Source organism: Schistocerca nitens, chromosome 4 (assembly GCF_023898315.1).
Source record: "Schistocerca nitens isolate TAMUIC-IGC-003100 chromosome 4, iqSchNite1.1, whole genome shotgun sequence".
In the NCBI taxonomy this organism is placed as follows: Eukaryota; Metazoa; Arthropoda; class Insecta; order Orthoptera; family Acrididae; genus Schistocerca; species Schistocerca nitens.
The window spans coordinates 836,523,852-836,542,710 of record NC_064617.1 but is presented as its reverse complement, the minus strand read 5'-3'; the positions used below and the strand labels follow the sequence as shown (position 1 = coordinate 836,542,710).

Sequence of the window (18,859 nt, the reverse complement as noted above, 5' to 3'; positions counted from 1 at the left end):
CTCTTCTCATGCAAGCCAAATTGTGGTAATAAAATTTTTCATTTGTCAGAGTTCACTGGCATGTGTTAGCAACCAGCAACTTTTGCAACAGAACTGGGTCATAATGATATTTTATAATCATTAATAATATAGAAAGTGGCAGGAAAACATTAGTATTGGCCAGGAACAAAAAAGAAGTGTGAAGAAGCACTAGAACGAAGGGCTCATAAATGGAGAAAATTGAGATGTTAAAAAAAATCATCATTTGGAACAATTCAAACAAGAAAGAAAAGAAATTTCAACAGTAATCTAGAAAATCAAAAGAACCTTTGAAAAAACTCAGCTTATAGAAATAAAAGAAAGTGTCACCAAAAATAATTCTAGAAATGTTTATCAGACTTCTAATACATACTTGAAGGCTACAAAGCATCAGGTATTTGTTTCAAAGATGAATCTGGCAAAATAGGATTAAATAACAAGGAAAATCTTAAAATATTAGCAATATTTTGTGGAGGTCTCTTAAACTGTCCAGTTCCAACAGTCCAATTTGAGTCTCCAGCAATACCAGAAAATCATGAAGATTTGCCACCAACAGAACTAAAACCTCATGGAGCCACCAAAACATTAAAAAATAACAGAATTATTGAAATTGTCAGGACCATAGATTAAAAGTGATATATACTTGTTTTTTGAGAACATTTGGAAAACAGATGAGAGTTAATCCATCCATTACATAAACAGGTAGACAAACAAAATGTCACAAATTATGGAGGAATGTAACTTCATATAAAATTTATCAAAAATTCTCCTGAACAGAGTTGTTGAAACTTCAGAAAACAGCTGGAAGTGTGTCAGGGTGTGTTTCAAAAGGGAAGGTCCTGCACAGAACAGATCTTTTTAATATTTTAAACATAGCTGCGCTACAGCAACGGTTCCACGTCAAAAAATTAAAAAACAGCTGACCAGATGCAAAGGATAAAGTAATCTTTACCTAGGTTTCAATAGATATAAATCTATCTTCTTCAGAAGACGGCCTGGGGACAATGAACATCATAATTTATATTCAAGGTAAGATACATGAGTCAAGAATAAAGTATAACACATATTAGGAGAATCTTGTATTACAACATGTGAGAAGGATTGCTGATACTTACAGTATTACATTAACATGGAGTGAAGTATCCTAGTCGTTTTTGCAAACATTTACATAACTCAGTTAATCCAAATAAAACATAGCCCTGAGAACAGGGTTTGTCAGACATATAAAAATTAAGAACATAGTAGTTAAAGAGCGCATGGGCGACTGAGTAAAATCGGCCAGCATAGTAGCACTGCGGCCAGGGCAGGTGGCGCTCAGGTCGCAAACTATTTGCCGATTAGCGTACTCATCCAAAAGCTCATAAACTGGCATTTTTTCATTCCGCCATTCATCGAATGGTAACCACTCCTTTATCACCTACGGCCCAAAAAAAGGAATTGAATGTCATCAAAGCTATTGCAGTCAATAATGGGTACAACCAGAATATGATCGATTACCTGCTCAATAAGAAAAATTCCCAAAATTGCTCGATTTTGAGAAATAACCTCCCCACAGATACCATAGAAACTAAAAAATTTATTTCCATCCCCTTCTTGGGTAACATATCTTATAGGATCAAACGTCTTCTAAATAAAAAATATAACTGTAACGTCTCTTTCTCTACAAATAACAGTTTAAAAAGAAATCTTGTACAGTCAGTAGAGATTGCCAGGGATTGGTTTTCTAATTCAGGTATTTACAAACTAACCTGTAATAACTGCCCCTCATATTACATTGGTCAAACAGGCAGAGCTGTGAAAACACGATATAAAGAGCATCTATTAGGTAAAAAAGGAATGAATATTCGCAACTCTACTTTTGCTGAACACCTCTTGATAGCCGGCCATACGCCTAAACAGTTAGAAGACACGGTTATCCTACACAGACAAGTCAAAGGACGGAGACTAGATCTGTGGGAAGAGTTATTTATTTTTAAACATCTTGAGCTCAAAGACGGCAATATACTGAATGATCAGCTGAACCTTGCCTGTAGACAATTTTTCGAAGGCTTTAAACCCGTACTGTTTAATATATAACATAAATGCTAGTAACCTCAGTACTCTATTTCCTCAGGAAGCTATAATGCACTTTCTTATCTTTTAGCTCACTGCCTGTTATATAATATATTTTTCTCACGATGTATGGCTGCCACTATACGGGCCTTCATGTAATAATTTTTTCTCATTCTAACATATGTATTAACTGGATTGTAGCCCAGGTTTCATAATTATGACTTAAGAGCCATTACGATTTTCTTAAATTTTTACTTATATACATCCTATGTGCTTCACTATTATGGTAATATAACCTTTATATTCTGGCTGTATATGCCACTACATATTACTCACGGCGAAAGCGCCACCTGCCTTTTTTGATGAATGTTCTACGTATTGCTCCTATAACTCCCAGAATGTCACAACGGGAGTGGTAAATGATTTTATTTATTTTTGTAACTCTATCTAAGGATGCATTTAATATTGATACTTCACATGTTACTTCAGTACGCTAATCGGCAAATAGTTTGCGACCTGAGCGCCACCTGCCCTGGCCGCAGTGCTACTACGCTGGCCGATTTTACTCAGTCGCCCATGCGCTCTTCAACTACTATGTTCTTAATTTTTATATGTCTGACAAACCCTGTTCTCAGGGCTATGTTTTATTTGGATTAACTGAGTTATGTAAATGTTTGCAAAAACGACTAGGATACTTCATTCCATGTTAATGTAATACTGTAAGTATCAGCAATCCTTCTCACATGTTGTAATACAAGATTCTCCTAATATATGTTATACTTTATTCTTGACTCATGTATCTTACCTTGAATATAAATTATGATGTTCATTGTCCCCAGGCCGTCTTCTGAAGAAGATAGATTTATATCTATTGAAACCTAGGTAAAGATTACTTTATCCTTTGCAACTGGTCGGCTGTTTTTTAATTTTTTAGATCTTTTTTACTTAAAATCGCTGAGTTTTGACCAGTAAACCTATAATAGTGCTGTTATTGACTTAAAGAAAGCCTTTAATTCAGTAGACAGAGAGACAATAGATAAAATCATTAGGGAATTTGGTCTTAAAGCAAAATTAGCAAACAAAATTCATCTAACTCTTAGGAAATACAACATCTAAAGTTAAATTTGTGGGAGAAGTATCTCAGCCATTTGAAACAAAAATTGGTGTTAGACAAGGGGACAGCTTATCACCTTTACTGTTTAACTGCATTTTAAGGAAAAAAATTATAAGATTCGGGATTTGGAGCAAAAAGATCACAAAATTTGAACCAGTAATTCTGAATAGGAAAAGAAATAGAATTAATGTACACTGCCTGACTTTTACAGCTGATTTTCAATACTTTCATAAAATCAGACAAAATCAATTACTCAGATAAATCTTCAGGGAAAAATAGTAGGTAAAGTGATCTAAAAATTTCAGCTGAAAAAAGAAGTTCATGACAAATATAAAAATGCACCAAAATACAAAGAAAAACAGACAGGTAAAATAGGGCACGTTAATAAATTTAAATATCTTGGAGAAACCATACAGTAGGATGGACCAAAAAAAAAGTTACAGTATGTGTATGGGTTAATAAAATGGAAAGAACATAGGGTTTGACAAAAAATATCTACAGCAAGAAATGCATATCTAGGAAAACAAAACTATATCACTGTGGTAAGACGAGAGTCTTGCATATCTGTGCTTCGATGAACTACAAGCTGCGCTGAATAGAGGTGCTCAAAAGACATATTATTAGAAAAATAATGGGTGCAGTACAAACTACAGATGGTTGGAAAATGAGGAGGAAAAGGTCTATGAAAATATAAAGAAAATATCAGAAACAATGAAGAAGCAAATAGTAATTGTCTTTGGGCACCTGCAACAAATGAATGAGAATGAGCTGATGAAACAGATATTACTGTATTTCTGGAAAAATAAATTGACAGTTCCATGGATTACAGAAATAAAAGATGTAGAGACAAACACAATCAAAGAATATGAAATAACAGAAAGAAACATGTTTAAAATGAAAACACTAAAGCTTTTCAAAGCAGAAGAAATAAGTATTCGGGTGCAACATTGGCAAAAGAAAGAAAAAGACAACATGAGGAGAAGATGGAATGTTAATGTGAACAATGCTGCATTGCACCATGGCTCAATATCTGCTTTAAGCTTAAGGTTTCCCTACTACTGGTAACATAAATGAGTGCAAAGGTCAGAGGAAGGCAATGTCACAGCACCGCATCAATACGCATGAACGAATAAGACGGGGCATAAATCTTAACCTCTGGAACTGTTTAGAGTTGTGTGTACTATTATTATTATTATTATTATTATGGATTTCCCACTTATTTTATGCTGTGTAGTCCTTATCCAGAAGTCATTGACAACTTTAATCCATAATAGTCCTGTTCTCTCCAACACTTACTTTCTCTTTATGGGTAAATCCATTTTGGTTATGAAAGTCAGAGTTTTCATAGTTTTACAAGCTGTGATGTAGTTGCGAATAAAGGTAGTGATCCAGGAAGTATAGAACTTCATTCTTTGTTTGTCATCAGAGTGTTGATTCTTGTACATAATGATCATCTTCAGATATGGTTAAAAAAGAAGAAGCCTTTATTCTACATCTGCGTCTACATACAGTCTCTGCAAGCCACCACATGGTGCATGGTGGTGGGTACCCTACAGCACAAGTAGTCGTTTCCTTTGCTGTTCCACTCACAGATACAGCGAGGGAAAAATGGCTGTCTATATGCCTTTGTATGAGTCCTAATTTCTGGTATCTTATCTTTGTGGTCCCTATGCAAAATGGATGTTGGAGGCGGTAGGATGTTTTGCAATTAAGCTTCTAGTGCCGGTTCTCTTAACTTTCTCAGTAGTGTTCTCGAAATGAATGTCTTCTTCCCTCCAGGGATTCCCACTTGAATTCCGAACCTACTGATAACAAATCTAGCAGCTTGCCTCTGAATTGCTTTGATGTCTTCTTTCAGTCTGAACTGCTAGAGATCCCAAACACTCGTGCAATACTAAAGAATACCGTAGATCACACTAGTGTTCTATATGGTCTCCTTTACAGATGAACCGCACTTATTCTAAAATTCTCCCAGTAAACCTAAGCTGACTGTTCACCTTCCCTACCACAATCCTCTTTTGCTAGTTCCATTTCATATCGCTTTGCAACATTATGATCAGATATTTAAATGATGTGACTGCTGAACCCAAACATTACTGTTTTTCATAATAATCTGTATTTACGTACATTTTTCTACATTAAGAGCCAGCTGACATTCATCACAGCAACTACAAATTTTGTCTAGATCATTTTGTATCATTCTACACTCACTTATCTTCAACACTTTCCTGGACACCATAGCATCATCAGCAAACAACCGCTGATTGCTGCCCACCCAGTCTGCCAGATCAATTATGTATACAGCAAATGGTCCTATCACACTTCCTGGGGCCACTCCTGATGTTACCCCTGGCTCTGATGAACACTTGCTGTTGAGGGCAGTACACTGTGTTCTACACTGCTGGCCACCGTAAATGCAACACCAAGAAAGACAAGAGGTAGCACAACAAGATTTATTTTGTAGATAACATGTTGACCAAGTATCAAATGATTACATTTACAGACGTCTGTGACATGTGGTTCCTGCCAGAATCAGTAGCCAGAGTAGCCGCCATTGTTGGAGATCACCGCTGCCACACGTCTCGGCATTGAGTCAAAGAGACATTGGCTGTGTTCCTGGGGTACAGCAGCCCAAGCAGCTTCCACACGTTGCCAAAGATCATCTGGTGTGGCAGCTGGGGATGTAATCTGGGTCACTCATTGAGCAACCATGACCACATGTTTTCTATCGGCGAAAGATCCGGAGAGCGAGCCGGCCAGGGAAGCAATTCAATCTGGTTATTGATGAAGAACCTTTGGACAATGCGTGCCACGTGTGGTCGCGCATTATGCTGTTGAAATATGGCTGTGGCCGAGCCCTGAAGGTAAGGAAGGACAACTGGCTCCAGCACCTCAGATATGTAGCGCCGGCTATTTAAAGTACCGGCAATGCGTACTAGAGGCGTGCGAGAGTAATATCCAATACCGCCCCATACCATAATACCCGGTGCAAGACCAGTGTGGCGGTGCATAATGCAGCTGTCCAGCATCCTCTCTCCACGGTGTCTCCACACTCGAATCCGACCATCGTGGTGCTGCAGACAGAAGCGTGCCTCGTCAGTAAAGACAACGTCATTCCATTCTGCCGTCCACATCCGTCTGTCATCACACCATTGGCGACGGAGACGTCTGTGGTTCTGCGTCAATGGTAGACAAAGCAATGGACGTCTTGCGGACAGACCACTCTGCTGTAAATGGCGTCGAATGGTACGCGCAGACACTGGATGATGCGTTACAGACGCAATGTGCTGTGCTATGGTTCGGGATGTCACTGAGTGATCCGTCACTGCCATGCGCACAATTTGCCTATCAGCACGTGCAGTGGTGCACCGAGGTGAATGCGATCGACCACGTCGGTCTGTCGTACCCTCCTGCATCCAACGGTCACATATCCGCATTACAGTTGTTTGGTTTCGTCCAACACGACTAGCGATTTCTCTGTATGATAATCCACAATCTCGGTAAGCCACTATCCTTCCTCTGTCGAACTCGGATACTTGATCAAAAGATGTTCGCTGTTGTCTACGAGGCATAACTGATCGTCTTGTGAAACAAACACAAGGTAAACACACGTGCCGAACGTACACTCGTCGAAATCGCCAAGCCTTAAATGGCGCTATGAGGTGGCGCCACAGGCGCGCGTGATGTGTGTCTGCGCTGAAATTCTAATCAGTTGCATATCTCATCGCTGCAAACCCATGGTGTAAATTTCACTTGATTCGGATGCTTCCTTCAGGGTGTTGCATTTACGGTGGCCAGCAGTGTATTAATTAAGAGGTCTTCAACTGGGTCACATATCTGGGAGCCTATTCTGTATGCGTATACCTTCGCTAACAATCTGCAGTGTGGTACCATGTCGAATGCTTTTCATAAATCTAGAAATGTGAGATTAGCCTGTTGCCTTTCATCTATAGTTTACATTGTATCATTTGAGAAAAGAGCAAGCTGGGTTTTGCACAAGTGATGCTTTCTAAAACCTTGCTGATTTGTCGACATGAGCTTTTTGGTCTCTAGGAAATTTATGATATTCCAACTGAGAATATGGTCTAGAATTCTGCAGAAAACCAATGTTAAGGATATTGGTCTGTAATTATTTTATCTTTCTTATATTCAGGGGTTATGGGCACTTTTTTCCAGTCACTTGGCACTTTGTGCTGTTTGAGAGATTTGTGATAAATGTAAACTAAGTAAGGGACCAATGACGTTGTATACTCTTTGTAAAACTGAAATGGGATTCCATTTGGACCTGGTGATTCATTTGTTTTCAACTCTTTCAATTGTTTCTGTGTGCCAGGAATGCTTATTGCTATGTCATCCATTCAGGACTCTGTGTGATCATATTATCCAAATATGATTAGCTTGGCATCGTTGTACAGGTATCATAATTGTTACCAAGTATATTTCTTGGTGCCTGACAAGTGAAACATTGTTTCTAGCTATATCTAACTGTGGTTATGTTGTGTACAACTAGTTGCATGTTGATATTCTTGGAAACATGTTAGAATTTAAGCAGAAATGTATTGTTCATTGTAAACACACTATTGTAAGAATTATTAATTGTTAAAAGATAGTTGTTCACACTGCAAGTGTTGCAAATAACTTTTTTGTTACTTAATTGGATAGATAAAAATTAATTGGTAAAAAATCTTCTCACCAAGCAGCGGCGGAACACACACATAAAAGACTGTTGTGATTGGCAAGCTTTCGGAGCCAGAGGCTGCTCTTTCAGGCAGAAGGGTCGAAGGGGAAGGAAGAAGGGCGAAGAAAAAGGACTCGAGAGGCCTAGGAAAAGCGGTTGATTTTGGGAAAGCCAACCAGAACCCTGAGTCAGGACAGACTTACTGTATGGGATGAGAAGGAAAGACTGATTCTTCCTTCTCATCCCATACGGTAAGTCTTCCCTGACCTGCGTTTCTGGGTGACTTTCCCAAAATCTACCCCTTTTCCTAGACCTCTCCAGTTCTTTTCCTACACTCTTCTTCCTTCCCCTTCAATCCTTCTGCCTGAAGAAGGAGCTACTGGATCTGAAAGCTTGCCAATCACAAAAGTCTTTTATGTGTGTGTTCTGCTGCCGCTTGGCGAGTAGATTATTTACCTATCCAATTAAATAATTTTATCAATAATTGATTTTTTTGTTTAGTGGTAACTTGTAGTCACTGTTATAAAGTTATTATTGTGTGTGTGTTTTGTTTTCATTCCTGATTTTGTACATATACATCATACTCCACAAGCCACATAATGGTGTGTGGCGGAGGGTAGTTTCTGTACCACTATCTGATACCTCCAGCCCTGTTCCACTCACGAATAGTGTGTGGGAAGAATGATTGTTGGTGAGCCTCTGTATTGGCTCTAATTTCCCGAATTTTCTCCTCGTGGTCAATACATGAGATGTTGATGTTGTTGTGGTCTTCAGTCCTGAGACTGGTTTCATGCAGCTCTCCATTCTACTCTATCCTGTGCAAGCTTCTTCATCTCTCAGTACCTAGTGCAACCTACATCCTTCTGAATCTGCTTAGTGTATTCAAGTCTTGGTCTTCCTCTACGATTTTTACCCTCCATGCTGCCCTCCAATACTAAATTTGTGATCCCTTGATGCCTGAGAATATGTCCTACCAACCGATCCCTTCTTCTGATCAAGCTGTGCCACAGACTTCTCTTCTCCCCAATCCTATTCAATACTTCCTCATTAGTTATGTGATCTACCCATCTAATCTTCAGCATTCTTCTGTAGCACCACATTTCAAAAGCTTCTATTCTCTTCTTGTCCAAACTATTTATCGTCCATGTTTCACTTCCATACATGGCTACACTCCACACAAATACTTTCAGAAATGACTTCCTGACACTTAAATCTATACTCGATGTTAACAAATTTCTCTTCTTCAGAAACACTTTCCTTGCCATTGCCAGTCTACATTTTATATCCTCTCTACTTCGACCATCATCAGTTATTTTGCTCCCCAAATAGCAAGACTCCTTTGCTACTTTAAGTGTCTCATTTCCTAATCTAATTCCCTCAGCATCACCCGACTTAATTCGACTACATTCCATTATCCACGTTTTGCTTTTGTTGATGTTCATCTTATGCCCTCCTTTCAAGACACTATCCATTCCATTCAACTGCTCTTCCAAGTCCTTTGCTGTCTCCGACAGAATTACAATGTCATCGGTGAACCTCAAAGTTTTTATTTCTTCTCCATGGATTTTAATAGCTACTCTGAATTTTTCTTTTGTTTCCTTTACTGTTTGCTCAATATTCAGATTGAATAACATCGGGGAGAGGCTACAACCCTGTCTTACTCCCTTCCCAACAACTGCTTCCCTTTCATGTCCCTCAACTCATAACTACCATCTGGTTTCTGTACAAATTGTAAATAGCCTTTCGCTCCCTGTATTTTACCCCTGCCACCTTTAGAATTTGAAAGAGAGTATTCCAGTCAACATTGTCAAAAGCTTTCTCTAAGTCTACAAATGCTAGAAACGTAGGTTTGTCTTTTCTTAATCTTTCTTCTAAGATAAGTCGTAAGGTCAGTATTGCCTCACGTGTTCCAGTATTTCTACGGAATCCAAACTGATCTTCCCCGAGGTCAGCTTCTACCAGTTTTTCCATTCATCTGTAAAGAATTCGTGTTAGTATTTTGCAGCTGTGGCTTGTTAAACTGATTGTTCGGTAATTTTCACATCTGTCAACACCTGCTTTCTTTGGGATTGGAATTATTATATTCTTCTTGAAGTCTTAGGGTATTTCGCCTGTTTCATACATCTTGCTCACCAGATGTATGTGGGGGGAAGTAATATGTTGTCCGACTCCTCCTGAAAAGTGCTGTCCAGAAATTTCAGTAGCAAATCTCTCCGCGATGCACAACGTTTCTCTTGTAACATCTGCCAGTGGAGTTTGTTTAGCATCTCCGTAATGCTCTCTCGCCAGTTAAATGATCCCGTGACGAAACTTGCCGCTCTTCGTTGGATCTTCTCTATCAGTCCTACCTGATAGGAATCCCAGATGGATGAACAATATTCAAGAATCAGACTGAACAAGTGCCTTATAAGCCAGTGCTTTTATGGGTGAGTTACATTTCCTTAAGATTCTTCCAATGAATCTGTCTGGTGTCTGCTTTTCCCACTATCTGATTTATATGGTAATTCTACTTAAGGTCGGAGTGGATAATTATGCATAGGTATTTTATGGCAGACGCTGTCTCCAGCTGTTTGTCATCAATAGTGTAGCTGTACACTAGTGGATTTCTTTTCCTATGTTTGCACAATATGTTACATTTATTTACGTTCAGGGTCAGCTGCCAGAGTCTGCACCATTCATCAATTCTGTGCAGGTCATTCTGCAAGTTCTTACTATCTTCTGGCATTCTACTTTGGTATAAACAACTGCATCATCTGCGAATAGCCTTAAAGGGCATCTGACGCTTTCTACTAGATCACTTATATATATTGTGAACAGCAACAGTCCTCTCACACTTCCCTGTGGTACTCCAGATATTACCTTTACATCTGTCGATTTAGTTCCGTTAAGAGCAATGTGTTGAGTTCTATCTGCAATAAAGTCTTGAATCCAATGGCAGGTCTGCTCCGATACTCCGTAAGCTCGTATTTTTTTCATTAAATGGCAATGTGGGATGGTGTCAAATGCCTTTCTGAAATCAAGGAACACAGCATCAACCTGAGCGCCATTGTCCATTGCGCTGTGGATCTCATGGAGGAACAGAGCGAGCTGAGTTTCGCAAGGTCTCTGTTTGTGGAATCCATCTTGATTTTCATAGAGGAGCTGTTCATTTTCCAAGATAATTCTTGAACATAAAACGTGTTCCATAATTCTACAACAGATTCACGTCAACAATATAGGCCTAGGCCTACAATTGTGTGGATCTGTCTTAGGGCCTTTCTTAAAAATGGGAATGACCTGCGCTTTTTTCCAGTCATTAGGTACCTTTCGTTGCTGAAGCGATCTACAATAAATTACTGCTAGAAGGGGAGATTATATAATGGTAAGACAGAGATTTAGGAACCAGGTTTTAAACTGTAAGACATTTCCAGGGGCAGATGTGGATTCTGACCACAATATATTGGTTATGAACTGCAGATTGAAACTGAAGAAACTGCAAAAAGGTGGGAATTTAAGGAGATGGGACTTGGATAAACTGAAAGAACCAGAGGTTGTAGAGAGTTTCAGGGAGAGCATAAGGGAACAATTGACAGGAATGGGGGAAAGAAATACAGTAGAAGAAGAATGGGTAGCTCTGAGGGATGAAGTAGTGAAGGCAGCAGAGGATCAAGTAGGTAAAAAGACGAGGGCTAATAGAAATCCTTGGGTAACAGAAGAAATATTGAATTTAATTGATGAAAGGAGAAAATATAAAAATGCAGTAAATGAAGCAGGCAAAAAGGAATACAAACGTCTCAAAAATGAGATCGACAGGAAGTGCAAAATGGCTAAGCAGAGATGGCTAGAGGACAAATGTAAGGATGTAGAGGCTTGTCTCACTAGGGGTAAGATAGATACTGCCTACAGGAAAATTAAAGAGACCTTTGGAGAAAAGAGAACCACTTGTATGAATATCAAGAGCTTAGATGGAAACCCAGTTCTAACCAAAGAAGAGAAAGCAGAAAGACGGAAGGAGTATATAGAGGGTCTATACAGGGGCGATGTACTTGAGGACAATATTATAGAAATGGAAGAGAATGTAGATGAAGATGAAATGGGAGATACGATACTGCGTGAAGAGTTTGACAGAGCACTGAAAGACCTGAGCCGAAACAAGGCCATGGGAGTAGACAACATTCCATTAGAACTACTGACGGCCTTGGGAGAACCAGTCCTGACAAAACTCTATCATCTGGTGAGGAAGATGTATGAGACAGGCGAAGTACCCTCAGACTTCAAGAAGAATATAATAATTCCAATCCAAAAGAAAGCAGGTGTTGATATATGTGAAAAGTACTGAACTATCAGTTTAATAAGTCACAGCTGCAAAATGCTAACACGAATTCTTTACAGACGAATGGAAAAACTGGTAGAAGCGGACCTCGGGGAAGATCAGTTTGGATTCCGTAGAAATGTTGGAACACGTGAGGCAATACTAACCTTACGACTTATCTTAGAAGAAAGATTAAGAAAAGACAAACCTACATTTCTAGCATTTGTAGACTTAGAGAAAGCTTTTGACAATGTTGATTGGAATACTCTCTTTCAAGTTCTGAAGGTGGCAGGGGTAAAATACAGGGAGCGAAAGGCTATTTACAATTTGTACAGAAACCAGATGGCAGTTATAAGAGTCGAGGGGCATGAAAGGGAAGCAGTGGTTGGGAAAGGAGTGAGACTGGGTTGTAGCCTCTCCCCGATGTTATTCAATCTCTATATTGAGCAAGCAGTAAAGGAAACAAAAGAAAAATTCGGAGTAGGTATTAAAATTCATGGAGAAGAAGTAAAAACTTTGAGGTTCGCTGATGACATTGTAATTCTGTCAGAGACAGCAAAGGACTTGGAAGAGCAGTTGAACGGAATGGACAGTGTCTTGAAAGGAGGATATAAGATGAACATCAACAAAAGCAAAACGAGGATAATGGAATGTAGTCAAATTAAATCGGGTGATGCTGAGGGGATTAGATTAGGAAATGAGACACTTAAAGTAGTAAAGGAGTTTTGCTATTTAGGGAGCAAAATAACTGATGATGGTCGAAGTAGAGAAGATATAAAATGTAGACTGGCAATGGCAAGGAAAGTGTTTCTGAAGAAGAGAAATTTGTTAACATCGAGTATAGATTTAAGTGTCAGGAAGTCGTTTCTGAAAGTATTTGTATGGAGTGTAGCCATGTATGGAAGTGAAACATGGACAATAACCAGTTTGGACAAGAAGAGAATAGAAGCTTTTGAAATGTGGTGCTACAGAAGAATGCTGAAGATAAGGTGGGTAGATCACGTAACTAATGAGGAGGTATTGAATAGGATTGGGGAGAAGAGAAGTTTGTGGCACAACTTGACTAGAAGAAGGGATCGGTTGGTAGGACATGTTTTGAGGCATCAAGGGATCACAAATTTAGCATTGGAGGGCAGCGTGGAGGGTAAAAATCGTAGAGGGAGACCAAGAGATCAATACACTAAGCAGATTCAGAAGGATGTAGGTTGCAGTAGGTACTGGGAGATGAAGAAGGTTGCACAGGATAGAGTAGCATGGAGAGCTGCATCAAACCAGTCTCAGGACTGAAGACCACAACAACAACAGAAGGGGAGCAAGTTTTTTCCCATAATCTTTATAGAATATAGGAATCTCATCTGGGACTGAAGCCTTTACACTACTAAGTGATTGTAGCTGCTTTTCAATTTTGTGATCGGTTATCTCAATAGCTGCCATTTCGCCGTTTGCACAACGATTGAAAGGAGGGACAGTGTTCGATCTTCCGGGGTGAAACAACTTCAGAAGACCGAATTCAGTATTTCGACCTTCTCTCTGTTATCTTCCATTTCGGTGCTGGTGTGGTTGCTGAGAGAATGAATAGATGATTTTGACCCACTTACTGATTCTACATACGATCAAAATCTCTTAGGGTGTTTACTCAGGTCGGTTAACAACGGCTTGCTTTCAAAATCATTGAACACTTCTCTCATTGCTCTTCTTAAGCTCATTTATGCTTCTGTCAGCTTTTGTTTGTCAGCTAGGTTTCTACTTCTCTTGAATCTGAGATGGAGTGCTCTTTGTTTACGTGTTTACGTAGCGCTTTTCTAACACGGCTATTAAACCATGATGAATCTTTCCCATCCCTTAAAAACATACTTGTCTAAGGCATATTGAATGATGCCTTTGAATTTTTTCTGTTTATTCTCCACATCTCCGTTCTCATCATCGAATATTTGTGACCACTGAGATACTGTGAATTTTGTATCCTGTCACCCTTGCTGAGCAAATATATCTTCCTAACTTTCTTAACATTCCTTGTAGGACTCGTCGTCATGTATGCTGTCACAGTTTATATTTGCATCTTTAATATAATGAAGAATGCTTCAGTAAATGTTTCATATCTTCCACAGAAATTAAGTGGTTGTGCGAAGACAGAGGAGCAAAAGCGGATAGTCCAAAAATTTTTACTTGAGGGTCGTTTAAATGGCTTAGATTTAGAAAGAAGCAAGAAGGCCAATCTTAACAATATTCTTTTTAAACTGGCAAAAGCGAAGACAGCATATAGAGATAAACTGGAGGTCAGTAATGAAGTTTATATCGAAGTTTTTCATGTTACAATGTGTAAACCATTTTTAATTTGTTGCACCTATTTTGTCTACAGATTGCCACGAATCAATTTAAACATGTGATTAAAGGTTCATCTATTATGACTGACTTTCCTGAAGATGTTTTGAAGATGATGGCAGCTGACAGGTATATCTTTATTGTACTCCTTGTAAATGGACAAAGAAAACCATTTATCAATTAATTATGTATGTATGCTGACTTCTTAATTTTTTAATGATTTTGTGCAGAAAGTTATTCTTTTACTATCTAGTATCTTTATACAGGGTCCAGCAGAATGAATAGTAGGATATTAAAAAGACAGAACTTGGAAACAAATTACAAAATTTATTGAGATAGACACTGAAAACAAAGAAAAATATATGATGTTGTGTATCATATATGCCCTCTGCTTGATTCTGAATGTGACACAATACAAATGGTTGCCATCACGTTCCGTGCATTCCTCCCCGTAGCAAACAGGAGCTTCCATCACCTGATTTGGCATGTTCAGTGGGATCTGCTCCACAGCTGTATGCAGCCTTTCCTTGATTTCAACTGTGGTATGAGGATGTGTAGCATACGCTTGACTGTTCAAGTATGCTCACAAGACACTGGGTAGTCAGATCAGGTGATTGTGCTGGCCAATGAACTCCAGGCCTGGAAAGAAGTCAACCTGGTAAATGATGCTGCAAGACATATGTGGACCGATGGGCTGTTGGCCCTACCTGTTGGAACCATATATCATTGAACGTTGGAAGGACAAAACGATTTTCCACTTGGACATAGTGATCGCTAGTAACTGTTATTGTGTGGCCAAATTCCCAAAAAAATATGGACTGATGGTGCCAAATGAAGCCATGCCACACTGTGCAGTCGCATGTTCACATTACAGGTATTTCTACCACAGATGAAGGGGATGACCTTGGTTATGTGGCACCCAGTTCTGTTTATTTGCATGACTGTTTAGATCCAAATTGGCTTTATCCAACGTTGGTATGTTGTCTTGCGTGTGCGGGTCAGCTGCTGCAAGTTCCAGGAACTGCAAGGTGAAGCTTCATTGGTAACTTCATCTTGCCCATTTAATTTCTGTACAGCCTACAATTCATGTGGGTGGAAGTGCAGGTTATCACAGATGATCCGACCGATCTGACATAGAGCCAAGTCATGTCTGCTAGCAGAATGGTGAGAACTTGGGATAAGTGCCTGGCACACCTCCTCCACTTGCTCTACTGTCTGCTGTGATCTTTGTCACCCTGGATTTCGTTGCACAAGATGCAATAGTCATGAATCGTTGCACCGACCTACAGTCATCCAGGACTTTATCATATGTTTCAACTCGAAATGGCAACAAAAGAGTCATGGAAATATAATGGGAGACTCATTATTTTTCAGATACACCTTGATGGTGAATGCTCGTAGCTGTGAATTCTTAACGGTGTTAGTTACAAATGTCGGTCATTCCTCAGTGTGCACATGTATTTATTATACACATGCACAACAGCGACAATGTACTATATGGCTCAAATTGTACTATTTATCCTGCTCGAACATGTATAAGGACAAATATGTTATTTTAGTGGACACTATTTTTACACTACCTTATGAATCCTATGGACCATTATAAATCTGTACTGTGTATGGTGTATCTTCATTTCAAGTGATCCACACCATCCTTTGGATCTTTAACTATAAATCAAATGTACCCAACTGTTTTTTTGTATTTTGAAATTTGAATTTTTGAAGCATACATGTCAATAGCTTTCCAATGAAATTAGATAATTTCTGAATCATGTCCTTTTGTATGGAGAATGTTAGTAATTGACTCAAACTAGCCATGGTATTGTGCTGCTTAAATAGTTGTGGACCTCTCCATAGTCCAGCTGCTTCTCTCAGCTGTTGTAGTCTTAGATGTTGTATAGACAGCTGTCAAAATTTTGTATTTTTTTGAAAGATATTATTTCCTGGTAATTTTCAATATGGAATTGAAGAATGTTGCTAATGACACTCATGACTCAGAAGTCTTTCTATCTGCAGATTGCTACTAATTAAAGCAATAGAAAATCTTGAATTGAATGACAACAAAGTGGAAAAAGTAGATTGTAACTCAGGGCATAGAGGAGGCATAATCCATCAATACAGGCAGTATGGAGCTGTAGGCTCTGCCTGTAAAGAATGAGCTTCACCAAAGATTACTGAAAGCATCTGACATACCGTAGTCACCATTACACTAACATGTTTTTTGTCTCCACTGTGCTTGAGAATGTCTTGTGCACAGAGAATTCAGAAATTGTGAACGACATTGTCATGCTAGTTTTCTTTCTTTTTCAACTCCATGAATTACATTTCACATTGCGGACTCCCAACTTAGGTAAATCTAAATCCTATATGCAAAATTACTATCGGCTGGTGTGGCCGTGCGGCTCTAGGCGCTTCAGTCCGGAACCATGTGACCGCTATGGTCGCAGGTCCGAATCCTGCCTCGGGCATGGATGTGTGTGATGTCCTTAGATTAGTTAGGTTTAAGTAGTTCTAAGTTCTAGGGGACTGATGACCACAGTTGTTAAGTCCCATAGTGCTCAGAGCCATTTGCACCAGTTTTTTGCAAAATTACTTTGCTGCAGAAGCCAACCAGGTCGTGGTCCTTGGACAGTCACATTGCAGCCTGCAGTGGCCACTGGATTTCTAGAGCATTGTGCAGATAGAGATCAGCGCTGGAATGTGTGGCAGGCGAGTGTACGCCGCTGTTCGACACACAATGAGAAATCGTTGGAGAACAGCACAACTGTCCAGGAGATCCGTATACAGAGGTGAGTTAATACCTTAATAATCCACTGCAAATACCTTAAGTGTTACAGAAACAGGGTGTATACGCTGCGGGACAATGGGGAAAAACCCGGAATTTTTAAGAATTCCGGAAATTTTTCGTTGTTTTCGTTTTCAGTTAATTTTTTTAGTTTTGACTGGTAAGAACTGGTACGCTAACAAACAATTTTACTTTAGCCCGTTACTGCAATATAATACTGCAGCAATAAAACGTAAATGAGGAAAAAATAAATAAATAAAACTTAAGTTGCAAAGGAAATGAGCAATTCACAGAAACGAAACATAGCACACACACAAGCGCCTGCCAACAGCAAAATGTGTCGATGGCTTTAGGACGAAGACTGCAATTATTCATAACAACAAACTACTGGGCGTGACGTCACAGCAGTTAACTTAACATTAGGTTCGTTTGAGAAGTCGCCAGTGGGCTTATGCGCATGCGCAGTTGAGTCTTGTAAGACTACCTTCTCATGCTTCTGGCTACTTGAAGTGCGGCTGTTAGCTGTATCCAAGGTAACTAAACCACTCATCATAAGAATAAACCTGATGTAAACGTTGCACTATGTATTCTTCCGCTTTTACTGGAACCTCATTGGACTTCGTTTCACATGGGACTACAGCCAAGTTGTCTCGAGTACTGTCAAGTACGATAATAAGGGCATGTTTTGTGCCGTACGTTATGCGCACATCGACTTAGCGATAATAAGGGACAACAACTTTGTTGTTGTTGTTGTTGTTGTTGTTGTTGTTGTTGTGGTCTTCAGTCCTGAGACTGGTTTGATGCAGCTCTCCATGCTACCCTATACTGTGCAAGTTTCTTCATCTCCCGGTACCTAGTGCAACCTACATCCTTTTGAATCTGCTTAGTGTATTCATCACTTGGTCTCCCTCTACGATTTTTACCCTCCACGCTGCCCTCCAGTGCTAAATTTGTGATCCCTTATTGCCTCAGAACATGTCCTACCAACTGGTCCCTTCTTCTTGTCGAGTTGTGCCACAAACACCTCTTCTTCCCAATTCTATTCAACACCTCCTCATTAGTTATGTGATCTACCCATCTAATCTTCAGCATTCTTCTGTAGCACCACATTTCGAAAGCTTCTATTCTCTTCTTGTCTAAACTATTTATCATCCATGTTTCACTTCCATACATGGCTACACTCCATACAAATACTTTCAGAAACGACTTCCTGACACTTAAATCTATACTCGATGTTAACAAATTTCTCTTCTACAGAAATGCTTTCCTTGCCATTGCCAGTCTACATTTTATATCTTCTCTACTTCGACCATCATCAGTTAACAAACTGCCTATTGGCTTCTGTCTCGGGTTCTTCGGCCGACGTTCATCTAATGATTTTTCTGACGTTTCGCCAGCACGAGTGGCTGGCATTGTCAAAGCTTCACCCTCCATTGCCGGCAATGGAGGGTGAAGCTTTGACAATGCCAGCCACTCGTGCTGGCGAAACGTCAGAAAAATCATTAGATGAACGTCGGCTGAAGAACCCGAGACAGAAGCCAATAGGCAGTTTGTCAACAAGTGGCCACGAAAGCCTTAACAATTTTGCATCATCAGTTA

General features: G+C 39.5%; 1 protein-coding gene across 1 annotated transcript in view; it reads left to right on the top strand.

The window, feature by feature from the left end:
• Positions 1-18,859, top strand: part of LOC126253269 (uncharacterized) — a 79,322-nt gene that overhangs the window by 16,418 nt on the left and 44,045 nt on the right. Inside the window, exons 4-6 of the mRNA XM_049954483.1 lie at positions 14,262-14,429; positions 14,513-14,604; positions 17,079-17,264. Of these exons, the coding sequence (XP_049810440.1) occupies positions 14,262-14,429; positions 14,513-14,604; positions 17,079-17,264 (446 nt within the window). The remainder of the gene's footprint in view (positions 1-14,261; positions 14,430-14,512; positions 14,605-17,078; positions 17,265-18,859) is intronic.